This window comes from Leucopleurus acutus (genome assembly GCF_964270905.1).
Source record: "Leucopleurus acutus genome assembly, chromosome: 12".
In the NCBI taxonomy this organism is placed as follows: domain Eukaryota; kingdom Metazoa; phylum Chordata; class Mammalia; order Artiodactyla; family Delphinidae; genus Leucopleurus; species Leucopleurus acutus.
In genome coordinates this window covers 79,479,331-79,504,805 of record NC_139154.1, presented here as the reverse complement: position 1 = coordinate 79,504,805, position 25,475 = coordinate 79,479,331, and the positions used below count along the sequence as shown (strand labels likewise).

The 25,475-nt window shown below is 36.6% G+C and overlaps 1 protein-coding gene across 6 annotated transcripts in view; it reads left to right on the top strand.

Moving 5' to 3' along the window:
- The window catches only part of PUS10 (pseudouridine synthase 10), a 68,313-nt gene that overhangs the window by 24,345 nt on the left and 18,493 nt on the right, over positions 1-25,475 (top strand). For all 6 annotated transcript variants that reach the window (XR_014326648.1, XM_082851806.1, XM_082851805.1 and 3 more), the window contains 6 exons: positions 14,918-14,952; positions 18,176-18,287; positions 20,481-20,542; positions 20,839-20,884; positions 22,928-22,992; positions 24,509-24,594. Coding sequence is in view for 5 of the 6 variants with exons in the window: in XM_082851806.1 (XP_082707932.1) it covers positions 14,918-14,952; positions 18,176-18,287; positions 20,481-20,542; positions 20,839-20,884; positions 22,928-22,992; positions 24,509-24,594 (406 nt within the window). In the remaining variant the exon portion in view is untranslated. The remainder of the gene's footprint in view (positions 1-14,917; positions 14,953-18,175; positions 18,288-20,480; positions 20,543-20,838; positions 20,885-22,927; positions 22,993-24,508; positions 24,595-25,475) is intronic.

The following is a 25,475-nucleotide window of genomic DNA, read 5'->3' as shown; positions in this document are numbered from 1 at the left end:
ATTTTTTAAATTTAATTTTATTTATTTTTTATACAGCAGGTTCTTATTAGTCATCAATTTTATATACATCAGTGTATACATGTCAATCCCAATCGCCCAATTCATCACACCACCTCTGCGGCTTTCCCCCCTTGGTGTCCACATGTTTGTTCTCTACATCTGTGTCTCAACTTCTGCCCTGCAAACCGGTTCATCTGTACCATTTTTCTAGGTTCCACATACATGTGTTAATATACGATATTTGTTTTGCTCTTCCTGACTGACTTCACTCTGTATGACAGTTTCTAGAGCCATCCACGTCTCAACAAATGACCCAATTTCGTTCCTTTTTATGGCTGAGTAATATTCCATTGTATATATGTACCACATCTTCTTTATCCATTCGTCTGTCGATGGGCATTTAGGTTGCTTCCATGACCTGGCTATTGTAAATAGTGCTGCAATGAACATTGGGATGCATGTGTCTTTTTGAATTATGGTTTTCTCTGGGTATATGCCCAGTAGTGGGATTGCTGGATCATATGGTAATTCTATTTTTAGTTTTTAAAGGAACCTGCATACTGTTCTCCATAGTGGCTGTATCAATTTACATTCCCACCAACAGTGCAAGAGGGTTCCCTTTTCTCCACACCCTCTCCAGCATTTGTTGTTTGTAGATTTTCTGATGATGCCCATTCTAACAGGTGTGAGGTGATACCTCATTGTAGTTTGATTTGCATTTCTCTGATAATAGGTGATGTTGAGAGCTATCATGTGCTTCTTGGCCATCTGTATGTCCTCTTTGGAGAAATGTCTATTTAGGTCTTCTGCCCATTTTTTGGTTGAGTTGTTTGTTTTTTTAATATTGAGCTGCATGAGCTGTTTATATATTTTGGAGATTAATCCTTTGTCCGTTGATTCGTTTGCAAATATTTTCTCCCATTCTGAGGGTTGTCTTTTCGTCTTGTTTATGGTTTCCTTTGCTGTGCAAAAGCTTTGAAGTTTCATTAGGTCCCATTTGTTTATTTTTGTTTTTATTTCCATTATTCTAGGAGATGGATCAAAAGAGATCTCGCTGTGATTTATGTCAAAGAGTGTTCTTCCTATGTTTTCCTCTAAGAGTTTTATAGTGTCCGGTCTTACATTTACATTAAATTCCATTTTGAGTTTATTTTTGTGTATGGTGTTAGGGAGTGTTCTAATTTCATTCTTTTACATGTAGCTGTCCAGTTTTCTCAGCACCACTTATTGAAGAGACTGTCTTTTCTCCATTGTATATCCTTGCCTCCTTTGTCATAGATTAGTTGACCATACGTGCGTGGGTTTATCTCTGGGCTTTCTATCTTGTTCCATTGATCTATATTTCTGTTTTTGTGCCAGTACCATATTATCTTGATTACTATAGCTTTGTAGTATAGTCTCAAGTCAGGGAGTCTGATTACCCCAGCTCCGTTTTTTTTCCCTCAAGACTGCTTTGGCTATTCAGGGTCTTTTGTGTCTCCATACAAATTTTAAGATTTTTTTTCTAGTTCTGTAAAAAATGCCATTGGTAATTTGGTAGGGATTGCATTGAATCTGTAGGTTGCTTTGGGTAGTAGAGTCATTTTCACAGTATTGATTCTTTTAATCCAATAACATGGTATATCTGTCCATCTGTTGGTATCATCTTTAATTTCTTTCATCAGTGTCTTATAGTTTTCTGCATACAGTTCTTTTGTCTCCCTAAGTAGGTTTATTCCTAGGCATTTTATTCTTTTTGTTGCAATGGTAAATGGGAGTGTTTCCTTAATTTCTCTTTCAGATTTTTCATCATTAGTGTATAGGAATGCAAGAGATTTCTGTGCATTAATTTTGTATCCTGCAACTTTACCAGATTCATTGACTATCTCTAGTAGTTTTCTCGTGGCATCTTTAGGATTCTCTATGTATAGTATCATGTCATCTGCAAACAGTGACGGTTTTACTTCTTCTTTCCCAATTTGTATTCCTTTTCTTTCTTTTTCTTCTCTGATTGCTGTGGCTAGGACTTCCAAAACTATGTTGAATAACAGTGGTGAGAGTGGACATCCTTGTCTTGTTCCTGATCTTAGAGGAAATGCTTTCAGTTTTTCACTATTGAGAATGATGTTTGCTGTGGGTTTGTCATATATGGCCTTTATTATGTTGAGGTAGGTTCCCTCTATGCCCACTTTCTGGAGAGTTTTTATCATAAATGGGTGTTGAATTTTGTCAAAAGCCTTTTCTGCATCTATTGAGATAATCATATGGTTTTTCTTCTTCAGTTTGTTAATATGGTGTATCACATTGATTGATTTGCATATATTGAAGAATCCTTGCATCCCTGGGATAAATCCCACTTGATCATGGTGTATGATCCTTTTAATGTGTTGTTGGATTCTGTTTGCTAGTATTTTGTTGAGGATTTTTGCATCTATATTCATCAGTGTTATTGGTGTATAATTTTCTTTTTTTGCAGTATCTTTGTCTGGTTTTGGTATCAGGGTGATGGTGGCTTCATAGAACGGGTTTGGGAATGTTCCTTCCTCTGCAATTTTTTGGAAGAGTTTGAGAAGGATGGGTGTTAGCTCTTCTCTAAATGTTTGATAGAATTCACCTGTGAAACCTTCTGCTCCTGGACTTTTGTTTGTTGGAAGATTTTTAATCACAGTTTCAATTTCATTACTTGTGATTGGTCTGTTCGTATTTTCTATTTCTTCCTGATTCAGTCTTGGAGGGTTATACCTTTCTAAGTATTTGTCCATTTCTTCCACGTTGTCCATTTTATTGGCATAGAGTTGCTTGTAGTAGTGTCTTAGGATTCTTTGTATTTCTGCAGTGTCTGTTGTAGCTTCTCCTTTTTTCATTTCTAATTTTATTGATTTGAGTCCTCTCCCTCTTTTTCTTGATGAGTCTGGCTAAAGATTTATCAATTTTGTGTATCTTCTCAAAGAACCAGGTTTTAGTTTTATTGATCTTTGCTATTGTTTTCTTTGTTTCTATTTCATTTATTTCTGCTCTGATCTTTATGATTTCTTTCCTTCTGCTAACTTTGTATTTTGTTTGTTCTTTTTTCTCTAGTTCCTTTAGGTGTAAGTTTAGATTGTTTATTTGAGATTGTTCTTGTTTCTTGAGGTAGTCTTGTATAGCTATAAACTTCCCCCTTAGAACTGCTTTTGCTGCATCCCATAGGTTTTGGATTGTCGTGTTTTCACTGTCATTTGTCTCTATGTATTTTTTGATTTCCTCTTTGATTTCTTCAGTGATCTCTTGGTTATTTAGTAACGTATTGTTTAGCCTCCATGTGTTTGTGTTTTTTTCATTTTTTTCCCTGTAATTCATTTCTAATCTCATAGCGTTGTGGTCAGAAAAGATGCTTGATATGATTTTAATTTTCTTAAATTTACTGAGGCTTGATTTGTGACCCAAGATGTGATCTATCCTGGAGAATGTTCCGTGTGCACTAGAGAAGAAAGTGTAATCTGATGTTTTTGGATGGAATGTCCTATAAATATCTATTAAATATATCTGGTCTATTGTGTCGTTTAAAGCTTCTGTTTCCTTATTTATATTCATTGTGGATGATCTGTCCATTGGTATAAGTGAGGTGTTAAAGTCCCCCACTATTATTGTGTTACTGTCGATTTCCTCTTTTAGAGCTGTTAGCAGTTGCCTTATGTACTGAGCTGCTGCTACATTGGGTGTATATATATTAATTGTTATATCTTCTTATTGGACTGATTCCTTGATCATTATGTAGTGTCCTTCCTTGTCTCTTGTAACATTCTTTATTTTAAAGTCTATTTTATCTGATATGAGTGTTGCTACTCCAGCTTTCTTTTGATTTCCATTTTCATGGAATATCTTTTTCCACCCCCTCACTTTCAGTCTGTATGTGTTCCTAGGTCTGAAGTGGGTCTCTTGTAGACAGCATATAGATGGGTCTTGTTTTTGTATCCATTCTGCAAGCCTGTGTCTTTTGGTTGGAGCATTCAATCCATTCATGTTTAAGGTAATTATCGATATGTATGTTCCTATGACCATTTTCTAAATTGTTTTGTTTTTGTTTTTGTAGGTCCTTTTCTTCTCTTGTGTTTCCCACTTAGAGAAGTTCCTTTAGCATTTGTTGTGTAGCTGGTTTGGTGGTGCTGAATTCTCTTAGCTTTTGCTTGTCTGTAAAGCTTTTGATTTCTCCATCAAATCTGAATGAGATCCTTGCTGGGTAGAGTAATCTTGGTTTTAGGTTCTTCCCTTTCATCACTTTAAGTATATCATGCCACTCCCTTCTGGCTTGTAGAGTTTCTGCTGAGAAATCAGCTGTTAACCTTATGGGAGTTCCCTTGTATGTTATTTGTCATTTTTCCCTTGCTGCTTTCAATAATTTTTCTTTGTCTTTAATTTTTGCCAATTTGATTACTATGTGTCTTGGCGTGTTTCTCCTTGGTATTATCCTGTATGGGACTCTCTGTGCTTCCTGGACTTGGATGGCTATTTCCTTTCCCATGTTAGGGAAGTTTTCGACTATAATCTCTTCAAATATTTTCTCGGGTCCTTTCTCTCTCTCTTCTCCTTCTGGGACCCCTATAATGTGAATGTTGTTGCATTTAATGTTGTCCCAGAGGTCTCTTAAGCTGTCTTCATTTCTTTTCATTCTTTTTTTTTTTTAAATTCTGTTCCGCAGCAGTGAATTCCACCATTCTGTCTTTCAGGTCACTTATCTGTTCTTCTGCCTCAGTTATTCTGCTATGATTCCTTCTAGTATAGTTTTCATTTCAGTTATTTTATTGTTCATCTCTGTTTGTTTGTTCTTTAATTCTTCTAGGTTGTTAAACGTTTCTTGCATCCTCTCGATCTTTGCCTCCATTCTTTTTCCGAGGTCCTGGATCATCTTCACTATCATTATTCTGAATTCTTTTTCTGGAAGTTTGCCTATCTCCACTTCATTTAGTTGTTTTTCTAGGGTTTTATCTTGTTCCTTCATCTGGTACATAGCCCTCTGCCTTTTCATCTTGCCTACCTTTCTGTGAATGTGGATTTTGTTCCACAGGCTGCAGGATTGTAGTTCTTGCTTCTGCTGTCTGCCCTCTGGTGGATGAGGCTATCTAAGAGGCTTGTGCAAATTTAGGCTTTCTATCTTTTGTCTTTGGAAAATTTTAGCAACAAAGGAGTAATCTGTTTCTGTTTCTTGAAGTTCTGGTAGACTACACTTAAGAAAACATTTTAGGGAGTACTAAGGGGAGATCTTTATTACTTTTTCCGTTTATTCTGTTGAAGGTTATTGGTCTATATGGGTTTGTTCATTCATCTTGAGTCAAATTTTAATTATTTGTATGTTTCTTCAAAATTGTTCATTTCAGTCACATCAGTAGTTCTCAGAGTGTTGTGTAGGGACTACTAGGCGTCCTTGCAGGAGATTCATAAGGCCAAAAGTATTTTCATAATATATATAATTATTTGCCTTTTTCATTCTCATCCTCTCAAGAGTATACAATGGAGTTTTCCAGAGGCTACATGATATGTACTATTGCAGCAAATTGAATGTAGAAGCAGATATGAAAAAACAGCTATCTTTTATTAAGATATATACTGAGGAAATTGCAAAAATGTACTGCATTGCCATTCTTCTAAATTATTTTGTTTGAAAAATATAATATTTAAAAAATGTTATTTATGTTAGCATATAGTAGATTTATTACTTTGTTATCAATTTTAGATGAATTAATATTTTTAAATTTTTTAGTTTTAATTACTAATATTATTAATATTGATAGATATAACCAACATAAACAAAAGCTATATTTGGTTCTCAAAAATGTTTAATACTGTAAAAAGTCATGAAACCAAACTGTTTGAGAACCACTGATCTAGATTTAATAATTTAATTTTTTTGAAAATGCATGTACTTATCAGCTATGTTTCTTGAAATCTTCTTTGAATAGAATATTCTGCCTTCTGCCTTATGGGTATGTTTTTATATATATATACATATATATATATATATATGTATATATACGCACACACACACACATACACACACATATATATACATACATATATATATATCTGCATCTGTACGTACACATACGTATTTGCTGCATCTTTGTTTTTTACATATTTATTGTGTGTCTCTTCATGTGTGCTTGTGAGCAGAACCCCAATGTAGATAGAAGAACTGGCCCACTTGGTATTTTGGATCTTCTTTGTGGCTGATTTTGTCCACAGGCCAAGTTTACAGAAGTGACTTAGATATGTGAACTGGCAGACTTCTGATGGTCGGCCTGGATGAAAGGCATGGAGTTCCTGATCTGTAGCAGAAAGAGTGGGAGGCTCTCCCAGGGAAGTTGCTGTTATAGGCCAGCCCTATGCTCTGATGGTTACATTGGATTTCTTTTTTTGTGGTACGCGGGCCTCTCACTGCTGCGGCCCCTCCCGTTGTGGAGCACAGGCTCTGGACGCGCAGGCCCAGCGGCCATGGCTCACGGGCCCAGCCGCCCCGCGGCATGCAGGATCCCCCCGGACCGTGGCACGAACCCGTGTCCCCTGCATCGGCAGGCGGACTCTCAACCACTGCCCCACCAGGGAAACCCTACATTGGATTTCTTGAAACCCATATTGTGTCCAAGGTAGGAATCCAGAAAACTCCCTAGACTGAGTCTGCTATATACAGGATCCTGGCCACTATGAATCCCATGGTCAGTACTTTTCTGGGGCCTGCAGTCTATGCATGCCAGTTGTCTGTCCTCAGTGTACCCTCTTCCCCAATCCCATCAAGATGGACTACTTGATCTTCTTATCCATGATGACTATCTAGAAGCCTCTGGCTCTGAAGGCCAGTGCCTGTGGAGATGTACTGCAGGGCACAGATGAGATGCCTGGGCCTGGTACCTCCTGCCTGCTACCTGTGCACTGGGAGCTCCTTCTTGGAAGGGAATAATCCAGCACAGTGAGGCATAGGATTACAAGCCAAGACCTAGGACAGGGTTTTAGCTGTTAAAGCCTCAACTTATTCTTTCAGCAAAAGGGCTGAGGACTGTTGAACAAGGGTTAGTTTGAAGGCATTGAGATCCAAGACTGGAAAAGACCCTAATCCTTCTCCTTGCTGTACCTGTCAAAATCATTTCCTTTATCCAGAGGCAGGTTGAGCAATTGCTTGGATTTTTTCAGTAGCCTCCTAAAAGCTGTCCCTGCTTCCATGCTTGTCCCCTACCACTTTAAAAAGTAAATCAATTCATGTCCTTCCTTTGCTTACCCTCCTATGTCTCCCCATCTCCCTCAGAGTAAAATCAAAGTCCTTTAATCGCCTACAAGGTCCTATACTGGCCCTGCCCTACCACTGCACCTTAGTTCTTTGACTTCATCACTTGATACTTGTTCTCTTTCCTGACTGTTCCAGCCACATTGGACACAACAGGCACACTTCTGCCTCAGGCCCTTTGCATTGCTATTCTCTCTGCCTAAAATATTTCTCCCTCAGATATATGTATGGCTTATTTCCTCACCTCCTTCATATCTTTTTTCCTTCTCAGTGAGGCTTTCTCTTACTACCCTGTTTAAAATTGCAAATTGCTCTTCTTCCATTCCTCTTTCCTGTCTGTTACTTTTCTCCACTGTATTTATCATTTCTCATTGCATTTATCACATAAAACAGCATGTGATTTGTTTACTTATTTTGCTTGTTTTCTGTTTGACTATAAATTTTGTAAGGACAGGGATTTGTGTCTGTTTTGTCTACTAATATATGCCTACCACACATGGACACAATGTTATTTGTCATTGACTATAGTCACTCTGGACCATATCCAGCATGTCTTACCCAGGTTCCCAGCAGCAGCAGCAGTGGCAATTTATATCTATCCAATGATCAGAGTAAGAGGAAGAACGGGGGAATGGGAGGAAGGAGGTTTTTCCTTCTCCTCTGCTCCCCAGGGACCCTCATACTTTTTTTTTTTTTTTTTTTTTTGCTGAAAAACACAAAACCTTTGAGGTTGAGATAATATCCTTAGAGAAAGAGAGAGAAAATTACGTTCCACAGTAAATAACAGTTCTATACTTTTTAACATGTTATATAAAAAGAACAGAAAATTAGAAAATGTCTGGCTTCATTTTCGTTTTTCTCAACCCTGTGGAGAAAGAAAATGTAGAGGATTGGGGTGGGTTTTTAAATATGGCTAACAGAACATTTATTTATCAAAAGAGACATCCAGACTCAGTGTGTTAGTTTTACATCACAGGTCTGACATCCGAGATTCTGGGGAAAAGAAGAGTGGCAGGGAGGTGACGGTGGTGAGGAGACATGGGGGTAGCTAAGTGGAAGAGTCTAGAGGGGTTCTAGGAGGATATTCTCCCTACCTCTCTTTCTGCCACCATTCCTGACACCAAACCTGACCCAAGGTGAGGAGCGGGCAGATGTTCAAAGTGTTGCAGACTGCAGGGTGGGGAGGAGGAGGAGGAAAGCTCAGGCAGTTTTGCTGGGTGGGAAGAGGGAATAAGAGTTTCTATTGTTACTAACATCATTATTGAGCCTAGTTCCCAACTGGCTATTTGTATGCAAGAAAAATACATAAAAGAGTGTGTGTGTGTGTGTGTGTGTGTGTGTGTGTGTGTGTGTGTGTGTGTGTGTGTGTGTGTGTGTTGGAGAAGAAGAAAGAGCAGGGCGTAGTACTTATAATTGCCCACACAACTATTGTCATTTCCCTGTTGGTGCATGTCTATATTTGCTTTACCCTTGTAATTATAAATGAGTCCAAGAGATGTGTAGGATTCAAAAGACTTCAGAGATTTAAGGGCATTAGTGGTAATTTAGAAACCCCAACACCACTGTCGATCACCAAGTCCTGCTGGTCTGTGTCTTTATTATCTCTTACAGCTGCCCCCTCCTCTCCATTCCTACCGCCACTGCCATATGTGTTATTTCTTACTTGAATTACTGCTTTCGTTTACGAAACATCTTCATTTCCCTTAGTTCCCATCTTCTTTCTCTAGTTCCCACTGCAACCAGAGGGAGCATTCCTGATGACAAATGTGACCATGCTACTCCACTGCTTAAAATCCTTCTGTGGCACCATATTGCCTTAAGTGTAAAATCTAAACCTCTTAGCATGGGTACACTAGTTCTGTGACCTTAGTCCTGCTTCCTCCTTTGCACTTCGCAGCCACACGTCCTCAGCTCTTTAGGGACCACTAACCTTTAGTTCCCAGAACCCTCCTCATGCTCCGTGACCTTTGCACAACAGTTTCCTCTGTTTGGAATGTACTTTCCCCACTCTTCACCCAGTTAATTCTCAATCCCTGATTCTTCAGAGCTCAGATTAGGTGTCACTTCTTGATAACTCTAATGCCAAGGCTGAGCTGAGGATGCCCTAAGTGTCCACTCAGAATATGTCCTTGTCACAGCCCCCACCATTCTGTATTTTTATTTGTATTAATATTATTAATCATTATTATGGTTTTATTATCATTTTACTTACCTTTATTCTCTCCTAGTTCACGAGTTCCCTTATGGGCAGAAACTAGTCTTTCAGGTCTGTTTTCTCAGTAAAGCTATCACCACATAGGAGGTACCCCCCAAATAATGAAGTGTTGAGCCCCTTTATCTTATAGTTGAGAAACCAAGACTCAGAGAGGTAAGCCACCTTGCAAAGTGCTCACACAATGTTTAGAGTCTAGTGTTTGTTTCCCTCTGTCAGGAATTACAGATTCAGGTGTCTGTAAGGGCCAGATAGGCAACAAATATGAGAGAAGTAAATTGTCTTTTTTACAGTCATTCTGACATTTTTCTGAACATATGCCTGTTTCACACTGTATTTTCCCATGTATAATAAAGAAATATTTTTGTACAAGAAATACTTTATTTTTCTCTTAAGCTACCGCATAAGAAAAACGATAGTGTGAATATGATGGTTATATTGTGACTTGATCAGTTATAGAAGATCAAATGTGCTGCCATGGGAATTTGTATACACATAATATGGCACTTCATGTTATGGTTTCAATCTTTGGATTCATGCCCTAGCTTGGCACTCAAAATCTGCTGACTTTTCCAGTTTCATCTCTAGTCTCTGAACCCCTACTCACATTTATGTACACACATACATACCCCAAGCTCCAACTTTACTGAATTGTAGTTCCCCAACATGCCTTTTTTTCTTTTTATTGAAGTGTAGTTGATTCACAATGCTGTGCCAATCTCTGCTGTGCACCACAGTGACTCAGTTTTATACACATAGACATGATTTTCTATATTATTTTCCATGATGGTTTATCCCAGGAGATTGGATATAGTTGCCTGTGCTATACAGTAGGACCTTGCTGTTTATCCATTCTAAATGTAATAGTTTGCATCTACCAGCCGCAGACTCCCAGTCCATCCCTCTCGGCAACCACAAGTCAGATCTCTATGTCAGTGAGTCTGTTTCTGTTCTGTAGATAGGTTCATTTGTGCCATATTTTAGTTTCCACATGTAAGTGATATCATATGGCATTTGTCTTTCTCTTTCTGACTTCACTTAGTGTGATAATACTTGCATCCATGTTGCTGCAAATGGCATTATTTCATTCTTTTTTTACGACTGAGTAGTATTCCATTGTATATATGTACCACAGCTTCTTTATCCATTCATCTGTCAATGGACATTTAGATTGTTTCCATGTTTTGGCTATTGTGAACAGTGCTGCTAATGAACATAGGGGTGCATGTACCTTTTTGAATTATAGTTTTTTCTGGGTATGTGCCCAGGAGGGGGTTGCTGAATCATATGGTAATTCTAATTTTAGTTTTCTGAAGAACCTCCATACTGTTCTCCAGCAGTACAACTTACATTCCCACCAACACTGTAGGAGGGTTCCCTTTTCTCCACACCCTCTACAGCATTTGTTATTTGTAGACTTTTTAAGATGGCCATTCTGACCAGTGTGAGGCAGTACCTCATTGTAGTTTTGATTTGCATTTCTCTAATAATTAGTGATGTTGAACATCTTTTCATGTGCCTATTGGCCATCCATATGTCTCCTTTGGAGAAATGTCTATTAAGGACTTCTGCCCATTTTTCAGTTGGGTTGTTTGCTTTTTTGTTGTTGAGTTGTATGAGCTGTTTGTATATTTGGGAGGTTAAGCCCTTGTCGGTTGCATCATTTGCAAATAATTTCTCCCATTCTGTAGGTGGTCTTTTCATTCTTTTTATGGTTTCCTTTGCTGTGCAAAAGCTTGTAAGTTTGATTAGGTCCCACTTGTTTATTTTTGTTTTTGTTTCTATTGCCTTGGGAGACTGACCTAAGAAAATATTGGTACGATTAGAGAATGTTTTGCCTATGCTCTCTTCTAGGAGTTCTGTGGTGTCATGTCTTATGTTTAAGTCTTTAAGCCATTTTGAGTTTATTTTTGTGCATGGTGTGAGGGTGTGTTCTAACTTCATTTATTTACATGCAGCTGTCCAACTTTCCCAGTACCACTTGCTGAAGAGACTGTCTTTTTCCCGTTTTATATTCTTGTCTCCTTTGTTGAAGATTAATTGATGATAGGTGTGTGGGTTTATTTCTGGGCTCTCTATTCTGTTCCATTGATCCATATGTGACAACATGCCATTTTTAATTCCTCCCCTTCTCTCTCTGTTCTTCCTTCCTTCCACCTCTGCTTGAATCAGCCTCAATCCCTGGCCTTACTGTAACCCACTCTCATAGTTTGGTGCTGGATGCACCCCCAGCTCAGAACTCTAAGCTTAAAAGCCATTCCCTGGACTTCCCTGGTGGCGCAGTGGTTAAGAATATGCCTGCCAATGCAGGGGTCACAGGTTCGATCCCTGGTCCAGGAAGATCCCACATGCTGCGGAGCAACTAAGCCCCTGCGCTGCAACTACTAAGTCTGCACTCTAGAGCCTGGAGCCACAACTACTGAGCCCATGCACCACAACTGGTGAAGCCCACATGCTCTAGGGCCCGTGGGCCACAACTACCAAACCTGCTTGCTGCAGTTACTGAAGCCCACACGCCTAGAGCCTATGCTCCGCAACAAGAGAAGCCACCGCAACAAGAAGCCCATGCACTGCAACATAGAGTAGCCCCTGCTCGCCACAACTAGAGAAAGCCCGCACACAGCAACAAAGACCCAACGCAGCCAAAAAAAAAAAAAAACATTCCCAGGCATAGAGTTTCCATGATGTGTGTATACAGGTATATGCTTATGTGTGTGTGTCTGTATGTCTGTGTATGGCCAGAGTGCACAAGCACTTTTAGCAAGCACGTTATTCAACTGCCCCATTTAACAAAGCTGAGCCCAGGATTAAATTCTGTGGTTTCTGAATTTTCAGGAGGTGACATGCTGCCTTTGGTATCAAATTTGATTAAACTTGATAACTTTAATGCCATTTGGTTCTGTTGGGGAGGAAGAATTAAATTGCTTACTCTAGAGAATGAATTTTTTCCACTAAGGAAAAGAACATTTATTAAAATTGTCTTGGTGACTGAAAGGGGGAAATGTACTTCTTTTTCCTCAGCAGAAGCAGGTCCAAGGCATTATTAGCACGTGATAAAAATTGAATAATTGAGCAACACTGACTACTTTGGGATTCAGGTTTCCAGCCCCTGCTGTGTGATTAGTTCAGTTCAACCTGCTGGCATGCTTAAGCAGGGAGCCTGCAAAGGATTAGGAAGGAAAAACCCTTTAACAAATCTCAGGTACTGAAGACATTTGATTTAATTTTACATGTTACAAAGGTAATATGGTTTCCCTTGGCAACCTCCAGTTCTACCCTACTTTATAATCAGAGGATGGCAGGTAGATTACAGACTTGATGGCATCATCTGGAAGTGACCATAGGGAACAGAGTTTGCCTCAAAAGAGGAGAGAAAAAGGTCAACATAAAAGGACAGAAGAGTCTGAGTTCCCTTAAAAAAAGGACAGATAGTTCTCTATAGCTCAGATACCCATGAGGGTTTCATTGATGAGGGAGGTTCCAGAACTACTTATAGCAGAGCAGTTTGGGACATGAGGGAAAGGGATCAAGCCTTTTAAGTCTTTAAAGGGATAATAATTTTATTACTTGTGAAATACAGATAAGGTTTTAATTAAAAAATGACAGTAATAGTTAACATTTATTAAGTACATGCCAGGAATCTTACTTGGTTCTTTACATACATAATTTCATTAAATCCTTATAATATCTCTGCAAGGGGAGTATTAATATCCCTTTACAGATGAGGAAACAAGTATTTATTGATCTGTTAAATAAAGTATGGAGGCTGAAGGAAGGTGGGGTAACATTGAATACAAGGTTTCAACTTTAGTCGATTTATTTATTTTTTTATTATTTATTTATTTTTTCTATGATCTCAAAGTCCTATAAGTCTTAATAGCCCCTGTTACAAAACAGTATACTAAGTAATGTCCATTAATGATGACCTTCAGCCATCCAGAAAAATTTAAATTACAATCATCTTAGTCTAACTCTCTTATTTTATACATTAGGAAACAGAGTGCCAGAAATCTGGTAAAGCCTAAAGCCAGGTCTTCTGACAACTCATAATTTGTGTATTACACCATGCCCATGCACTTTCAGAGAGAGCTTGAGTAAATGGAAGGCAAGAAGGAAGGGGTCTTGCAGCGCTATAAATGGTATTAGTTTGAGCTAGCAAAGTAAACAAACTGACAGATCGGAAGGTACTGATGAGACATTTAGGCATTGGGAACAGTTCTAGTTCTTACCTAGCTAGTGATTAATTTATTCTGCTTGGCTCACGTCTGAACAAAGTAATGCACATAATGTTTCCAAATGATCCTAAGTCTTTAGCAGTCTCTGGTGCCCCACCAGCCACTTGAAGTTTAAAAGGACAGGGTTCTACATATGAACAACAAAAGCTGTCTCTCTCTCTCTCTCTGTCTCTGTCTCTCTTTCTCTTTGTCTTTGTCTCCCTGTCTCTCTCTCTCTGTGTCTTGCTCTCTCTGTCCCTCTCTTTCTCCAGGTCTTGAAGTGGATGTGACTGGCCATTTTTGTGACATGTAGAAGCAGAGACTACTTATGGCATTTTATTGACTTACACACGTATGCTTCTGTCATGTTCACAGAATGCTGTATATACGAGGCAGGCCATGTATTACCTTTCTTTAAGGTGAAAGCTATGGGAGTCTAATCGCAAACTGAGAAATCTTAGTGTCACACACTTACCATGCGAAGCATTTTATATGAATTTCACTTAATCCTCATAACGACCATGATTGTGAATGTTACTGTTTTCATTTTAGCAACTTTTTCAGTTTTTTATTAATCCTTCCCAGAACATTCTCCCTAGCATTTAATTGTGAGAATTTTCAAAACTATATTAAAGTTGAAAGAATTGTACGGTGAACACCCATATACCCACCTGGATTCTATACTTGTTGCTATTTTTCTTTATTTGCTTTATTATATACCTATCAATTTATCCAGCCACCCATCTTAGTTTTTGTTGTATTTCAAAGTGAGTTATAGACATTAGCACATTTTACTCCTAAACACTTACATGTGGATATCATTAATTAGAGTTAAAAATGTTAGCTCTATTAAAAAAACAAAAAAAACTGAGTCCTTCTTTGGAGACATAGTATGTACTCCTCAATTACTTTGAGCTTTCCCCTATGAAATAGTAAGATATTAAAAAATATATATATAAGCTACCCATATTAAAAAACACTTATAACTCATTAATGAGAAATAGAAATCTGTGGGGAGGAGGGGGATACCACTGTTGAATTCATAGGCCACAGCAAGCCAGCACTACAAAGTGGCATCTTACCTCACTTCTGATTTTAAATGAGATTGAGGTCATTGCTGCATTTCTGAACACTAACTCCTCTCCTGAAAAGGAGAGTTTGATTAGCCAATTACTTAAGCAGTTTACTAATGATATTGGAACCAAATTTCAATGAACATTTTTTCCCTTTTCTTTCTGGGTGTGACTAAATTGCCTACAGCATGCTGCATGGTTGCTGGTAAAACAGGAAATGGGGTAAGTAATTTAGGTAGGGAATTTTTACTACCCTTTAAATATAAGCTACCTGATTCTTAAAGTACTTTTACTACTACTCTTTTTTTAGAGGGAGTTCACTAGCTGCTAGAGAAATTGTCACAAAGAGGAAATTTTTATTGTATATATTTAAGGTGTTAACCTTGTTTAATTAGTTTATTTGCACAGCATATTAGTAGTCTATTAAAGCAGACTCTTTTTTTTTGGGGTAGATTTATCATGAATGTAAATGCATGTAGTTTGGCAACTTATTTTAAAGGAACACATTTTATACTGGTTTTAGGAACTAAATTATAAAATTATGCTATAAAAGATACATAGTAAAGTCCTAGTTAAGGCAGAACAACAGTGAGTTTATACATAGATAAGACATAGAAAACATAGGTCCACAATCCTTTATCTGAAACCCTTGGTGCCAAATGTGTTTTGAAATTTAGAATTTTTTAGACTTTGGAAATATAATGCAGTATAAATACCATATATAATATACCCATCTCCTCCAGGGTCTGGGATGGTACTATATAATCAAACATTAATATTTCTGCAGTGAAATATATGAATAGTCACAATAAATTTGATAAAGTCTAAATAAATAGCCTCACATGTTCAAGTCAGAGTTTGGTTGCCAACTGAGTTAAGGAAAAAATCTTTAATTTCCCAGAGCTTTCTGGATTTTGAAATTAAAAATTTTATACCAGTATGAAAAGGACCATGTGACTACTGGAGTTTCCTGTGTACTCTGGAAAGAAAACCACAGAGAGAAGTATAAATTTCTGTATCAGAATCTCATACTTGGTGTTTTATAGAAAATTAGTTGATTTGGCTTTTTTGTGTGTGTTGTATTTCACATCTGCATTTTTAAAAGGGTAATAACCACATATTTATTAAAGGTTTGGGGGTTCTGTTAGGTTATGTTAAATTAGTCTCAAATGCTTGTGATTCTGGCATAATAAAATTTGATCCTATGAGAAATTTGTTAGCATAGTCAAGTCAGAGCATGCTATTTTTTAAATGTTTCCAGTTTGCGTCTACCTTGCTTGCTGTTGTTATTTCTTATTGAAGGATTTTAAACTAAGCTTAGTTCTTCCAAAAGATCCTGATCAATATAGGGATACTAGAACAGAAAAAAATATAGAATAGTAGTCTTTTCTCTCAGTGTCCCTAGTTCATTCTAATATCAAAAGGTTGCGGAGGAATTGCCGTTAAAGAATTGATTCAAGGAATTTAGGAAAAAATGTATTGGATATTTTGGTTCATGTTTGCTTTAGAATGGTTATCCTGTTGTATCTATAGCAAAAGTGTGATCCTAATTAATATCCTCATCATTAGTTATCTAGCAGAGGAAAGAGGGAAATGCAGCTACTAAGTATTAAATTGGTACTGAATTTACCTTAATGACTACTGATTCCCCTAAAGGACCATCAGCCATAAGCTAAGGACCTTTGTGAAAACATTCACCCTAAATTATATTAGAAAAGCTATTAGCCACATTCAACTTGCAGGATTGAAAATATGGAGTTTTAAGTATTATATTTTTGCCTTAAATGTGAGGTTAAGGTTTCCAAAATGTCTCTTAACGCTTTCTTATAGCTCTTTAATCTGGAAGGAAAAAATTACTGTTGAAGTTTTTAAACTGGATTAACGTGCTTTAAATGTTTTTCAGAGACATGAGGGACTTAAAGTATCAGTTTTCTTAAATATATAATGAGTAATGTTTTAATCCATTTTTAGGATTGGCTTTGGCTACAATCCTTTGTACTCTCTAGAGTCTAAACAATTTTTAAAGGGTTTTCCATTCTTGTGTTTTCTGTTTCACCTTTTTATTCTTTAAAATGTGTGCTCATACCTTAATTATTTACTTTTCAACTGCGATGCTATTTTATGCAAACATCATTAGTTAAACTGTTGATACAATATCAAGATAGTCTGAAAATTTCTAAAATGTTTCTGATAGAGAACTAGGAACAGTTTATGAAGCTAAAACGCTCAGTGTTTGAACAAGTTCTTAAGTGTAAGGAAGTAACTTAATTTTTTTGTCAGATGTAGGGCTTATCAGAGTATTTCATTGTTAAACCACAATCCCAAAGCATATGAAAGCATTCTGTTTAACCAGTTATTCTCAGCTGGATAAGAATGGGTAGATCAACTATTTCTTAATTTGCATTTTTTAGAGGGACAGTGGTCTTTGTGTGTGTGTGTGTGTGTGTGTGTGTGTGTGTGTGTGTGTGTATTTAGATCAATTAAGTTTAGCCATTAGCTAAATTATTTTTTGTTTTCTACCTGTAATTCTTAGTGTCTTTTGGTCTTGAGGAATTAAATTACAATGGATATTGACTATATTGTCCTTTCTAATAGTGAAAATAGGACATTGAAAGAAATGATTCGCAAGTTGGCCTAAACACCTCTTTTGTTAAAAGCAGTCCTGTAAATAGCTATAGGACTGATTTGAAGTTTTAATTATTTGAATGATACAGCCTGTTTAATAGTGATACTGCAGAGTAGGACTGTTTAAATATTACCATACCATGTTTTTCTTTCCTTTTTCTTCAGTTCCTTTCTATCTCATTTTAGGTTACAAACTAAAAGCTAGAACTCATAATTGGGACTTCCCCAAACCTATTTATTGGCTCATGAGTAGATTTTGGGGGAATGTAAAATATTTATTGAGATATTTATATGTTGTTAAATTGATGAGCATTCTAGAACACTGATACTTTAGGATTTGATACTTCTTCTTTACCAGTAAAGAGAAGTACAGCTTTTACATTGATTTCCCAAAAGTAAGCCCCCATTATCAGGAAGAGAGTAGATACAAACATTTTTGGTCTGAGATTATTGTAATACACAGTTTGTAGTTTCTAAGCAATAAATAATCCTCTCTATTCCACCTTTCCATCTTCTGATGTATAAATCCTGGAATCTGGCAATTCTATCTCAGAAAAACCTCATTTGTATGCTTTTGTCTTTGAAGCTTCAAAAACTGTCTTATATGCCATTAAAAAAAGCAGTTTCTTGATTCTACTAGAATATAGGTCCATGAACTGAGGAATTTTTGTCTGCTTTGATCTCTGCTTTCTATCTAATGTGTACAATAGTGCCTGGGACATAGTAGGCACTCAATAATATATACTTTTTAATAATCACATAAATTCTTTCATAAAAATGAAGCTTTTCATGTCAGTGAATTAATTTTTATGTTATTCAGAAAGCAGAGTCTGTCGCTGGAAAGAAATGATACAGTTCAGCTAAAAGAAGCCTACAAATGGATAACTCACCCCCTGTTTTCAGAGGAACTGGGTGTTCCCATTGATGGAAAGGTATTGGGTCATCAGCATTTTTAATTTTATTCTGTGGTTTTACTAGTTTTATTTCATTAAATGGCAGAGTTTTGGTTATCCAAAAGAATCTTCTCTTTCAATAATCCAATGAAGGATTTTTAAGATTTTAAAATGTTAATTTCTAACAGTCTTAAATTGAGGTTAAAGTTTTTCTTTGTTTCTTTTTTTTTTTTTTAAAGATTTCTTTGTGATCCAAGACACTTATAACAGGTGCAGTGTATCCTAATTGACCTTAAAAGGTTAGAAGTGAATCTTTGCCTTTAGTATATTTATAGTTTAATTAGATAGATTTACTGATACAAAGCTAAACATAAATAACTAGGAACAAGTGTGGAGTCAGCTCTAGACTATTTAATTTTGGTTATCTGTGGCTAGTTTTGTTTTCAAATATGCAGACAGACCCTATTCAACTACAGTGAGCATGGGCTCAACCTATCCCACCTTGTTGGTATCTCAGGTCCCTCTGTTTAATTTTAAGCAGACTGCCTTTGAAACCAGAACACTTACCATCTCCCCTATTCCAAGGCAGACCTTGCCTCAGCCTTTGAAATGGATTGAATTTTAGGGAAGAGTTCAGTAGGTTTCCAGAGATGGAAACAGGACATATTCCCAGCTCCTCTTAAATTAGACTTTAATAGTATGGCCTCATTGCTTCATCATTTTGCATGAAGGAAATTCCCTGAATATCAGACACACCCCTATTCAAGTAAAGTCACAAAACCATCTTTCAAAGCTAAGTAATTAAAAAATTTTCCTCGTTCTGAATTACATAGCTCTGTTTCCCTCTGTTAGTAAGAGTAAGCTCTGTCCTTTAAACTGACTACTAACAGAATAGAGAATAAAACCACTTCACTGATAGTATGAAGAGGAAATGAGGTGATGAAAGTACTTTGGAAATTAGAGAAGTCATTGATGCAAAATATTTTAACCTCAAATTTCAGTTTGAAGCACAGATAATTTTACATGTTGAATCAGTGAGAACAGAAAATAAAAAACAAAAGATGTGGTAATGTTCTAATGGATTCAGGATGAATGAAGTTTTCTTGAGTAAAAAGAATGTGTTGCAATTTTAATTTTATTTTGTAGATTAGAGCAAAAATTTAGCTATTCACTATTGTGATTATAGAGTCACTAATAGGCCTGCTGACGATCCAATGCAATCAGAAAATATAGAACACAATAAAAAAGGAAAAATTGTTATATGGTATGATATTTATATATTTTTCTCAGTGTGGAATTTTGTATAATCTCCATGGAGGTAAATGTATATAGAGTATGAACTTGTGCTTTTTTGTGTACAAGGACGTTCATTGTGGCATTTTTTAAAAACAGAAAAAACTTAACTACAACTTAAACGTCCAACAGTCCCTAGAGTGGAAAAGATGTTCATGATGCAATATTAATTGAATTAAGCAATTTTCCAAGTCTGTTTAATATACAAAGAAGTATATACATTTATGTTTATATTCATAAAAATGGCTAGAAGGAAACATGCCAAACTGTTACTGGTTCTACCTCAGTGGAATGGGATTGAAAACCCATCCTGTTTGATTATTTTATAATTTATTATGATCACTTTTTTAATAAAACAAAAAATTAAGATCTTGCTTTTAAAAGTCAAATCCATTAAGAAGTTTGAGCACTTAAAACAAGCCTCATACAGAGTTTTTAAGCATGTGCATAAAGTGCTATTTGCTTTGCTAATAATTCTAATCATAGTACTGACAGGAGTAATTCTTCATTTCTTTCAGTTATCCCTTTCCAATTCCCTGAATTCTCATTCATCTTCATACCTAATTGTACATTTATATATTTTTCTCAGTGTGGAATTTTGTATAATCTTATACAAAATTTATACATGTAGAAAAAATATACTTGTACAAAAATGTATACATGTACAAAAAATCATACAAATTTATTTTAAAATTTGTTTTAAACTTGTTTTTTGTGGGATCACTGATGATTGAGTTTTAGAAGTTAAAAAAAAAAGAAAAGATGATTTCCTTTACAGCTGCCCTGTGAACAAGCTGATTTGAAAACAGTAGTATTTCCAGTTTTTCTTGTCACTCTTTTTCTGAGCCAGTCTTTGAGAGTTAATTTCTGTTTCCATTCATAAGTTGTTAGATGTTAGTTTCCTTTTGCTCATCTTTAAACTGTCTTTATAATTTTTAGAGCTTGTTTGAAGTGAGTGTGGTCTTTGCTCACCCAGAAACAGTTGAGGATTGCCACTTCCTGTAAGTTACAATGTAAACAACAATGCCAATTGTGCAACATTGTTAATATTTTTTGATTTTCATGAAAATAGTATTGCTCTTCTTTCTAATGAGCCTGTCAGAACTTGTCATGTCTTAGTAGGTTGTGAGCTGTCTGACATAAGGGTCTAGGCAAACCAATGCAGCTCATAGAGGGATTCATTTTGTCTGCTTCTGATATCCTGAATTTAGCAGCCATGTTGTATAAAATATATTTGAATTTTATCCTCCCCAAAATAAACTCATTAATCTTTTATATTACCTTGAATTTTACTTAGACGTGCGATATGCCCAGATTGTTTCAAGCCAGCCAAAAACAAACAGGTAAGGATTCCTGCTTCTTACTCTTTAGTGAGTTTTGTCTGAGCTGAATATTCAAATTAACAACAAAAAGGATATGCATTAGAAATGTTGGCAATCTATTATACTAAGAATCAGTCTTTAAATATTTCCATTTGCTACATTTATTTCCATTTTTTCAATTCTCAACACCTTTGCCTTTGGCTGGGAAGTCATAACACACAAATGTTCTCATGCTTGTGTCAGTGTCTGGATTGTTTCCCCAAGATTATGTCATCTGGGAAAATACCTGTTCAGTATCATCACCATTCCAAACTTTTGTCTAATATTTATTTTCTAGAAATCGGTGTTTTGAAAATATAATCCAAAGTAAACTATGTTATTTAGAACAGTCCTGAATTAATAGAGCCTATTTCAGGCTACATTTGCCAAAAGGTATTTTATTTAAACTCTCCTTTACTGTCTGATGTGAGCTGGTCTTCATGTTAATGAGAAAAATTAGTTAGCATGTACTTTTAGTTTCTATTATGCCAGGATAGAATAGCATGGCATGATATTGGCAAGCTTTCACACCCCAGTTACTTAGCTGGTTTTGTGTAGACTCAGGCATTCCTAGTTTTACCGACGTCCATTTTGCTGTTGTGGTTGTTAAAAAGAATATAAGTTTATTGCCAAAGATACATCTTTTGGTCTTTCCTCTTGCCTGGGGTGGGAGGGGAGGGTTGGGGAGTTTGTAACATTTGCCAAATACCCTGTGTGGAAATAATCAGAAATGCAGGAAGCCTAAAACACTTCTTGCCTCCCTTTTTCACATCATGGTATACCTAGAACATTACCATGTTTGGCCAGCACCCTGAGGTTAACAGATGAAGTTGCTCTAAGTTGTAAGCAATAGGCCTGGGGGTTCTCATTGTTCCAGGCCCTGCCCCTCAGCCCTTGTGAACTAGAGGGATCTGGGCACAACTGTAGCCCAGTGGTATGCTTTGCCATACCAATTGGGAAGCTCTGCCCAAATGAGCTGTAAGCCATATTTATATTAAAGATCTAGTTTTATTTTTTGTTATCTTTGAGGAAGTATATAAGTACCAGCATCAAATAATAGAGTAAGGAAGTTTTTGTCAAACGATCATGGACACCACGCCATTTGGCCAGTAGGTGTTGTATAGTCTTAAATGTAGTTTTCCTGCCTTATGGCTGGGAATAATTTGAATGACCTTTTGAGATTCTTTCAGGCCTAAGATTTCATATCTTAACAAGCAGGCACTTAATTTTTAATTCTAACCCTAGGACACCTTAGGGTTCCCCAGAATATGGTTTAGAAAATCAGTTTTTTGATGATAAACTGTTTAGATACCTACATTATTCTTCTTTTCAGTCAAGTATAATTTCTCATAACAGAAGAAATAATTGTGATTTATCATAGTGACCACAAATATATGCACTAATTAGTTCTAGTATGTCTACCATGAGGTTTGGCTTTTCTTATTTTAAAAAACCCAGAGTGGGACATTTGTAGATGCCCTTTTATTCAGTATAGTGGATTAATTTACTTTCTCAGAGGTTGGTGAGTGATATTGAATTGCTAGATGCCAAGTCAGGCTGGTTGGCTCTGTTTTACCCCTTACCCTGGCAGCCAACTCCTAAACTATATACCGTGGCCCCTGAGGGATGTAGGGAAGAAAAGATAGATGGGTCAGTCTAAATTTCTTTTGAGGTCTAGGAAAAAATATTCAAAGCACATTTCCTGCAATGTCATCATTTTTGTATTTGAAGAATACCACATTTTGAGGGGAATGGGAGAGTGCAGTGAAGAAGACATTCTGCTAGATCCACCTGGTATTATAGACATAGACTAGATTGAAGAGAAGGGTTATAGGGTCTACCAATCACAGAACTGACAGTATGAACACTTGTGCTTCATTTATTTTCTTGAAGTTATTAAGTATTTCTCCCTTTTAAGTATGGTTTAAAATGATATAATTTCTCCAACCATGTTCTTTGTTTCAACTCTGATGTTTTCTTATATGGGTGATAAAATGTCTTTTCTTTTCATTTTACCCTATATAGTCAGTATTCACTAGAATGGCAGTTATGAAAGCTTTGAATAAGATTAAAGAAGAGGATTTCCGCAAGTAAGTAGAATTATAGTAACAAGAAATAATCATGGAATTTTAGAATAAAGGGAATGTTAGAAATAATCTGGATTATCTCTAAAACAAGACTGGATATATTTTAGGGAACAGGATTGTGTCTTAATCTTTATTATATCCCCAATCCCTGGCTCAGTATCTGGCATGTAGTGGTGTTCAGTAAATGTCAAATTAATATTTGAATTTATGAATCATGTCCAACTTCTTTATCTTTTAGAGGAGGATATTGAGGTCCAAAGAGGGAGTTGACTTGCCTAAGATTTCAACTGGGCAATAGAGAGTGGACATAGAGCCAGGTTTCCTGATTCTCCAGCCTACTACTGGCCCCATTACATCCCTTGTCCTGGATTTCCTGTTATTGTACATCTCCAGAAGAGGGAGAAAAGGGCTCCTGAGTTTCCTTTCTTGTTAAAATATACTGAACTACAGTAAATCTTAGATTTAATTCTCAGTGTGTTCATTTTATTTAATAAAATATTATCATAGTTATCCTTCCAGAAGAAGTTATGACGAAGGTTTCATATATTTTTCTGACTAAACATGAGTCTCAGAATGGAAATATTTTTATTAAAAAAAATTTTTTTTTTTGGCCACGCTGCATGGCTTGTGGGATCTTAGTTCCCCGAACAGGGATTGAACCTGTGCCCCTTGCAGTTGAAGCACAGAGTCCTAACCACTGGACTGCCAGGGAATTACCTATTAAACTTTAGGAAGTAAAGACAGTTACTCTCTACAAGCAATAGTTCCTGAGTTTCTAAGTGCTTTCTTTGTTAAGACATCTTGGGAAACGGAATGAAAACTTTAAGACAAGCATTTTGGATTAAGTCCACACCTAGTCATTTACAGGTAGATTCCATTCCATGGCTTTGGAATTTCTCAGATGGTGGACAGAGAATAAAGCCATGCATTGCTCTTTCTGGTCTGTCCTCAGCTGGATTGCAGTTTCTTAGCTAAAGGACAGAGTCTGCCATATTCCACTTTTTCTGGCTCTGTGGTCTGATTCCCAAGGTCATAGTTGAAATGAAGAGGAAAAAGAGAGAAAAATGTTGGGAGTACCCTCGCCATAGGTGGGACATGCTCATGTGGCCAGTCTCTGACTGCACACCAGCTTTACCCAAATGACTGAGGACCTTGTCAGCCAGCAGCAAGTGTTCATGGATAGCAAAATGAACCTGGAGAGGTTGCCACTACATATAGATGCATTTTTTTCCCCAAATCTCCAGGTTGATTTTGGAAACTGTCATTTGGGAACATGAGGCCTCCTGAGCATGAATGTTATTAGCGAGCCCTTATTTACTTAGTGCCACTCTCATGTATTAAAAGTGGTACTCCAGAGGCCTAAGAGACCCTTATGGTTCCAAAACTTAAAATTAGGGAGAGGCTTAGTCCTTGAGAGACTCAGGCTCTGTGTAACTCAGACAGTGCTGATTCATCTTAGTTATGTGTTTCAATATCATGTCTGGAAAATAGTAGCTGTAAAATTTATTTTGTTTTGCAGGCAGTTTCCTTGTCCTCCAAACTCACCAAAGGCTGTATGCAGTGTTGTTGAAATTGAATGTGCTCATGGTGCTGTTTTTGTGGCTGGTAAAATATTCAGTCCAGGATATACTTACATTGTCAATTTTCTCTGCTTTCTGAAAAACTCAACTAACTCCTCCTCTGTTTCCTTCTTACTGTTGTTATTAATTTCTGATTAGTTAACTCTTTTGAGAACTAGAGCTGATAACCAAGTTTATTGTAGGTTCTGTAGGCATTCTTAAGGGTCACTCAGGAGATTTGTTATTTAAAATGCCATGTTGAAGGGAAATGATACTTCCCAGGTTTAATAGTTTTCATCAGAGATGGCCAGGTAAAAATATGGGTACACAGACTGGTCAGGAGAAGGGAGAGGATGTTTTATAACATGAAATCAATCCTGAAAAAAGTTATTTTATTATCTGCAAAATGACTAAACATTTGGCTTCTGCCTGGAAAAAGAAATTGTTGCATTGACTTTCCCAAGAGGTAAATTGGGTAGACAGTTTTTGTTTTGAAAGCTACAGCTGTTTCATAGTAATAGCTGAAATGAAATTGCTCTTTAGTCTTGAGTATAATACCCTGCCCTGGAGTAATAAAAGCTACCTGCCTTGGAGTAGCTTTTTTCATAAAACAGTGAGTCATATTCTGTTAGGGTTTTTTTTTTTGCTTACAAAAACTTCAAAATTTCCTGTATTTGAATTCTTTGGAATACATTATCACCAATGACTATTACACTGAGAGTGTTATTAACCAGGCATAAAAACAGTAGTTGCTCTTTTTTTAAGTGATTCATAGTGTGTTCCATAATATTGTAACTTGTTCAGTCAGCCAAAAAGATTAATAAGTATATTGAGCATTCCTTTAGAACTCATTTGATGATTCATACCGTGTCTTTAGCCATCTCTTCTATTGCTACCTTAAATTTTTTCATTTAATTATGTGTATGT